A 7,550-nucleotide genomic window follows, 5' to 3' on the forward strand; every position below is an offset into this window, starting at 1 on the left:
TGTTGAGAGGGGAAGGCACGGAGGTGCATGGATGACCAGGTCCTGGCCCGGGTTGTGCACGTCGCAGATGAGCTCCAGCACAGCGGTGCTGCGGATGGTGGACACCGACACAAGGTGGTCCTCTGACAAGGCCAGCGGCTCCAGGCCACTCCCACTGAGTGACCATTAGGTGGAAAGAGGCACTGGGCCCGGGCACGACGTCTGTCCTCCGCAGGCTCCCCTGGATGGCGCAGGCCCATCGGTCTCAGGCTCCACCTGGGCCTGGTTGGCGTGGACATCTTCCCCCAGATCCAGAGACAGGATCCTCGGGCGCACAAACCCCACGTCACTGCCCTGTTGCTGCCGCCAGCCCCCTCTGTGGCCGTTTTCTCCCCTCAGGCCCAGAGCACCGCTGAGCCAGGAAGGACCGGGCTGCACAATCTCTACAACACAAAACCTACCTGTCCACTGTCTTTAAAGCTAAAGTTGTAGTATTTAATACCATTACTACAATTGTAGGCTTTGTTTTTAGAAATACATATTGAAAAATCCACAGATAAAATTATACATTTATTATGTGCTTCAAAGGGCATGAAGTCATAGAGAGGGGCAAGTGCACAGGGTGGCCAAGCAACAAGAGTCCAAACAGTGGGTCAGGGGCAGAAGGGCTCACTGAATTAGTTCTTCTTTAGAACATAGCTGACATTTTCCACGAAAAACATGTAGAAGGAAAATTCAGCATCAGCATACAAAAAGAAACAGCTCTTTACTAAAAGTATTGCTGTGAAAACAGCATTATGATGCCCGCACCACGTGTTTTGACGAGACCCCGCTCCTGCGGGCCAGTCCAGGGAAGGGCCTGCACAGGGTGACCGCCATGGCCAATGGTTGACGCCGGGGACAGGGCCGTGCCACCCCTGCTGGCCACTGCGGCCTCTTTCATCACTGCCACGGCCTGGGTGTTGGCAAGCCCAAATGGTTCCTGGATTTAACTGCAGACATTATCAAATTCAATATTCAAGGCAACAACGACTACATTTAAGAATATCGCAAGCAATCATAAAATCCAAAAAGCTCCAAAGATTAAAGTCATACACATTAAAAATACATAGAAAAATAATGTAATCAGAATTTATGCAAAGTAGTTTTACAAAACAAGTATGCTACAAGAAATACATCTTATATCCAAGGACAAAAACGCAGAAGTATACCTGCACATACATGTTTAAGAAAAACATTTATTTCTAAATGCTGAGTGGGAAGGCGGCGATTGAATCCTGATTTTATGGCAGAATGTCGAAGAAAACGTCGAGTTGTTAGCACAAAGTTCCCAGCTTCTAAAAGCAGTTCCCGATTGGGATCAGACAGCGGTTCCTCTTTCCAGGTTCTGTTTAATTTCCGATGTGTATTTCCCATAGAACCTCTCTGCCTTCTTGTTGAACTTGGCGTTCCTTTCATTGATGTAATCGATGTCCGCGTCATCGTTGTACGGACGCCTCCTGCTGTACTTGTCACGTTTTTCAATTCTGGAGCAAGAAGAACATCACATACACAACTGAAAATATCTTTATTCCGACCTTAATAAAACCCCTTAAAATCAGTCCACTTAAAATAGCACACTTGGAAAGGGGGCCAAAAAAAAGTCATCTTTTCATTAAGATGAAAATTCTGGGGAGAGGTGGGGGAAAGAAACCACAAGAGAAGGGAGGCAGCAGTCGGTCGGTATAAGAAAATAATTTATAATTTATCAAGGAGTCACGAGAGTGGGAGGGGGAGAAGAGGTAAAAACAGGAGCTGATACCAAGGGTTCAGCTAGAAGGTAAATGTGTAGAAAATAATGATGGCCACGTATGTACAAATATGCTGAGACAATTGATGTGTGGACTGTCATGAGAGCTGTAGGAGCCCCCAGGAAATGATCTTTAAAACACAAAAAAAGACAGAAAACACTAAGCAGCACATTACTGGATATGAATTCAGTAAATACAAACTCAATTTTAAAATGCTTCGGAAAGCGCAAAGATGCCCTCTGGGGACCTGCACCCATGAAGCACTGCTGAGAGGATGAATCTCCGCACAGCCAGCTGCCTGCCAGTGCACTCCGACTCACTGTCCATTTGAGCCAGAATGGGCTTCCCAGGTTTCCCAAGGGCTGGCCTGCGGGAAGGAGACTGCCGGCCCTTCTTGTCAAGGGCCTCTGGAGGGCAGATCTCCAACGCCCAGGTGAGCAGCCCAGCCCGTTACAGAAACTCCAGGATGAAAACGACCAGGATTCCATCGGCAACAAGAGCCACAGCTCAGGTGACTTGATGTGCTCGTTACACAGGGTAGCCTCCCTGCCATCGAGTCGTTTCTGGCTGACAGCCACCCTGTAGAACAAGGTAGAGCCGCCCCTGCGAGTTTCCAAGACAGTAACTCTTTACAGGAGGAGAAAGCCCCATCTTTTCCCGAGGAGCAGCTGGTGGTTGTGAACTGCTGACCTTAAGGTTAGCAGCCCAACAGTTAACTACTAATCTGCCCAGGCTCCTTCTACAAGATTAAGAAACATAAACAGATCTGAGCTGCATATACTAGCCCTTTCTTGCCTCTTCACATGAAAAAAGGGGTAAAGCAAACACCTTTAAGGAACCATTTTCTTTAGCTCTTTCCCTTTGAGTATAACAATTCAAATTCATCAATTTGCACTTGTGTTCCAATCAAATGACCTCAACCCACACTTGAGGTTCAAGTTTTTCCTAACTTAGAGGATAGTACTGTGGTTTCCTGAAGTCTTTATCTATGAGAAATGAGCAGGTACAGTTTTTCTGCCTGTTCCACTCATTCTGAGCACATTGAATCTCTGCCGAGCACTCACTGTTTCTCCAGATCGATGACCATCCTGTCAATCTCCTCGGTGGAAGGCACGTGCGTGCCATGGATAAGACTGTTCGATGTTGGGAAAAATTCTTCTCCGCTGAAAAGACAGCACAACAGACTTAAAGCAACATGACCAATTCTCCACTGTCAAATTTTCAAATAAACCAGCATTCGTGATGAGAGATATATACCTGAAATTACTGTGAGGGCCCAAGTTTTATACCTCCCAGCCCCTTTATTTAAGAGGCAGTACAGAATTAGAAAGCAACAAATCTTAAAGCTCCACGGCCAACTAATTGCTTTCCACTGAGCGCAGCCCTCTCTACTCAACAACTTCCCTCCAGATGGCAGAGGCCAGGGCCAGCCAGAGTCGGAGGCCTCAGCTCAAGTTCTTTCTCTGTACTAAGGGAAGGCTCGGCCAACCAGACTGCCTCGGTTTGTGTGATCAGTTTTGCTGGGGAACAGCCACGTCCATTGCTCTCTGTGCCCTCGACGGGGGCTTTCAAGCACAGTAGCAGAGCTGATTAGTTATGGCAGAAGCTGTATGGCCCCGGAGCCTATAGTTTCTACTACCCGGCCCCTTCACCAGTTCGCCCAGTCCTCACACTGTCATTCTGCCTCCAAAAATAGTATCTCAGCAACTATGCTGATGTGCGTAGCACACCCAGCCGGTGCTGGGTGCTCGGCTAGAAAAAGACAACCCCGTGGCCGCTGAGAGGTGAGCAGTAGTGGCGTCAAGACCAGAGGCTCTATCACAATTCCGTATTTATACACACATACCGCTGCGGTGTACAGACTCGGATTAACCCCATCCACTTACTGCTTTTCCCGCTGTCTCACGTAGGTTTCCATGTCAGGCTTAATCTGTTTGGTCAACCGGTGGTACTGCCGTAATTGGGCAGCAGCATAATCTGAAAATACAATCAAAACCAGAAATGGCACAGGTATCCTTTGTTTGGGCCTTGCTACACGGAGAAAATTAAAAACGCTTAAGGAGCTGATTCAAGAGAAACGAAGTAACCTACAGCATCTCCCTGGGTTTCAACTCGCCGAGCCCAGTCGTTTACTTCTGTCACTTGAGACTCAGCTGTACTTCTCCTGGGTTTAGCCCTCTGGGAGACTAACTCATGAAAGACATGCGGGAGGCCTCTCCCTCGCTGACACCATAAACTATAAAGGCAATGCTCAGTGGCCATGCCCACTCAAAAGAAAGGCTAATCTTACCTGAAAAGCCCAGATCAGGGTTTTTCCTCTTCTTCTTCCTCTCCCATCTTTCTGCATCTTCTGCACTGATCTCCAGCAACTTCACTTTCTCATAGTCTTCTCCTCTTGCTGCGCATTCCTAAGGAGAAAACAGCAGCAAAAGGGAAATCAAGAGCTATGGTTTTGATACCAAGCAAGATTTTAAATATAATGATAACTATCAAAGGAAATCTGGGAAGCTGTATGGTAGGTAAGCGAAAACACCCATCCGAAACACTATTTGCTGAGCGGTTTATCAGGTGTTAGATGTCGTACACACATGAACTCATTTAACTCGGTTACCTCACGCAGATGAGAAGCGGGAGGCCCAGAAAGAAAGGCTCGCCTGTGCAGAGAGCTCTCGCTGGGGAAGCGCAGAGCCAGGACCTGCACGCCAGCACTGGCGCCTGAGCCAGTGCACTCAAGCTACCGCACCTGAACAGCACACTGACTAAGCACAGCGATTACAAAGAAGGATGGTGAACCTTTTTCTTTTCTTCTTCCCGCAATTCCCATTCCAAACGGGCTTTTTTGGCTTCCCAATTCGCAGGTAACTTAAGCCTTTTATCCTCCTCCATGACTTCCTGGCGATTTAATTTTCGAGCTTCATTCTGAAACCAAAACATGAAGTTTGTCAGCTGAAACAAGAAAGTAAATCCATGAGGACCTTGCCTTCTTTGAGGAGGGCCATGAGAGTCACTGCATCCCGGGTTCCACTCTATCCTAAAGTAGCAGAGAGGCTTCAAAGAATGGAAAGCAAGGGGACAGCACCTGAGGCTTGCATTCCTACACTCAAAACAGTAAACTCACTGCTATCGAGTCGACGCCCACTCAGTGACCCCACATACAGCCCGGAAAAAGGTACTGGGCTCACTGAGTTTGTTCTTTCTGGGATGTGGGGGCTAATGGAGTCTCGGTCTTCAGTTAGCTGTGCAGGCTCTCTAACAGGCTCCTTAGAGTTGGATGGGAACAGGCTTCGAAGTTAGGAAACCATTATGAGAGGGGCATTCAAGTACACTGAATAAGCAGCTTCCTTTAAAACAAATTATATAAAAGAAATGAATAAATTGTCCGAAGAAAAACTCTACATACACCTTTTTTAGGGGGGGAGTTTACAGACTAGTAGCAGAATTATTCCATAAGTCATGTCTCCTAATTCCAGTCCCACATCCTTCACAAAGTCCCTCCAAATGAACACTCCCATGTGTTTCCCTGTTTATTATACTGACATACACTCTTGCTTCTGCAGTACCCTCCAATGAGACCCGGAGTACAGGCCTGTAATTCTTTTTTTTTTTTCTTTTTTCATTATCTCGGCGCTTGAGGATAGAACCGGCGGATGGGCAGCCGCCGGCACCGAAGACATGACGCCGAGGGGACCGGAGTCCGTTCCCTCTGCCTCCATACATAACGGGGACCGGGACTGCACGCCCGGCCCCCGCCAAGAAAAGGAGGGTCAGACCTGTAATTCTAACACTTAATGGACTGACAGAGATAGCTCACTGTGGGAAAGTGTAGGCATTTCGGTCACAGTGTGTTCAAGCAGCTGGTTAGGGCTTGGGTTCGGTGTCCGGGGTTTGGAGGGAAAGGGCCAAGATGGGGGTGAATGTAGCATTATGTCACAGCACCACTCCCCTTTGCCAGGGGAGGGCCGGGGGTGGCCATCTCTGCGCTTTGGGCAGTGTTCCTGTCTTTGTCTGACTCCAGCACTCTGACTTAGGCGGAGCTTGTGAAACCAGGGGCAAGCACTGCGACCCCAGCTCCAGATGACAATGGTCAGCCCCCCACCCTCCCCCACACACACCTTTGCTCCCCTGGTAACATCCTACTTTCCACCAGCACTTTTGTCTTTTCTTACATAGCCACCCTTAGCTTTCCTGACACCCCCAACAGCATTAGCGCCTCCTTTTCCACTGCACTTTCATGGCACTTAGCACAGTGGCGCTGCTAGTTAGGAAACAGCTTCCTCTGGTCAGGTTTCTGCCACGGATCCCCCCAGGTAGAGAGATGGGCTCCAGAGAATCACGGAACAGGGAGGCTGCTAGGCATAGACTCGTGGGCTTAATGGATAAATGCATTCCGATTAGAAGACAAAGTAAAGATAGCCCAGTTCTATGGATCTTCTAGGAGCGCTGGTTCCACTTCCAGGCACAACTGCGTCAATGAAGCCCTTTCCACCCCTGTTAAGTTACAGTCTCGGAAACCTACGGGGCACCTCTACTTTGCACTACGTGGTCACTTTAAATCGAAATCTACTGGATGTCAGGGAATATGGTTAGGGTTGGAAGACGCCCGGTGCAGGACAAGTTCAGCGGTTCGAACCACCAGCGTTCCACAGGAGAAAGATGAGGCTTTCTGCTCCCATGAAGATTTAGTCTCGCAAACCCAAAAGGGCGGTTCGACTCTGGCCTACAGGGTGGCTATGAGTCGGCACTGACTAGACGGCGGTGAGTTTTCTTAAAAGCAATCTCACCCGTTTCAGGTGCAGCTCCCGGAACTTGCGCAGTCTCTGTTCGCGCTTCTGGGCGGCCAACTCCTCGCCGGCCGAGAGGGCCGGCTCCTCCTCGCGCTCCGCGGGCACCTGCGGCGAGAGGGACGAGCTTCAGCTGACTCGGGTGGGCCCTGACCCATTTCCGCCGGTCCGACAGGCCGCGGCCCAGGCCCCCGAACCCGCCCCTCCCCGCGTTACTCCCGGACAAAAGCCCTGAGTGTGGCCAATGGCACTCACGGTCTCCGCTGTAGCCGCCGCCGCCATCACAGCCTTAGCCTCCGCACTTCCGTAACAACAAGGAGCACTTCCGTCGGCCTTCCGACAGCCCCGCCCTTTCCGCTCGGCCTCGGGACTGTAGGACCAATCGCTGTCCTTCGAACACTAAACAGTCTTTGATTGGGCTAGGCCTGGCGCAGCCGCAGAAAGCCGCGGCGGAGCGGGGATGAGGGCGGGGCGAAAGGCAGCTAGAAAGGAAGGTCCAGACAGGGTCATGGAAGAACTGAATAGTTGTCGGCCACTGGAGATCTCCACACAGAGGGGTCTAGGGGAGGAGATGAGTCAGTCAGGGTGCGATGTAGCACCGATAAAGAATACAGCTTTCCCCCAGATCCTAAATGCTTCCGCCCCACCAACTACCATGATCCGAATTCTGCCTTGCAGGACTGGATAGAGCAGAGGTTGTACACTGGTGCAGATAAGAGCTGGAGGCACAGGGAATCCAGGGTGGATGATACCTTCAGGACCAGGGGTGTGAGGGGCGATGCTGGGAGAGTGAAGGGTGAATGGGTTGGAAAGAGGGACCCGATTACAAGGATCTGCAAGTGACCTCCTCCCTGGGGGACGGACAACAGAGAAGGGGGTGAAGGGAGACACCGGATAGGGCAAGATATGACAAAAGAATAATCTATAAATTATCAAGGGCTCATGAGGGAGGGGGGAGCGTGGAGGGAAGGGGAAAATGAGGACCTGATGCAAAGGGCTT

The 7,550-nt window shown here is 50.0% G+C and overlaps 1 protein-coding gene and 1 non-coding gene across 2 annotated transcripts; both read right to left on the reverse strand.

Moving 5' to 3' along the window:
* Positions 1–536: 536 nt before the first annotated feature.
* On the reverse strand, positions 537–6,927 carry SYF2 (SYF2 pre-mRNA splicing factor). Its single transcript, XM_075552588.1, has 7 exons — positions 6,806–6,927; positions 6,551–6,658; positions 4,563–4,688; positions 4,060–4,177; positions 3,656–3,746; positions 2,834–2,932; positions 537–1,505 (listed from the first exon to the last, which is right to left on the reverse strand). The coding sequence occupies exons 1-7, from the start codon at positions 6,830–6,832 to the stop codon at positions 1,340–1,342; spliced, it is 735 nt and encodes a 244-aa protein (XP_075408703.1). The 5' UTR covers positions 6,833–6,927; the 3' UTR covers positions 537–1,339.
* LOC142438403 (small nucleolar RNA SNORA57) lies at positions 5,384–5,532 on the reverse strand. The gene has a single exon (XR_012782781.1). It is a non-coding gene; the product is annotated as a small nucleolar RNA SNORA57 (small nucleolar RNA).
* Positions 6,928–7,550: the final 623 nt, after the last annotated feature.

This window comes from Tenrec ecaudatus, chromosome 1, assembly GCF_050624435.1.
Source record: "Tenrec ecaudatus isolate mTenEca1 chromosome 1, mTenEca1.hap1, whole genome shotgun sequence".
Classification (NCBI taxonomy): domain Eukaryota; kingdom Metazoa; phylum Chordata; class Mammalia; order Afrosoricida; family Tenrecidae; genus Tenrec; species Tenrec ecaudatus.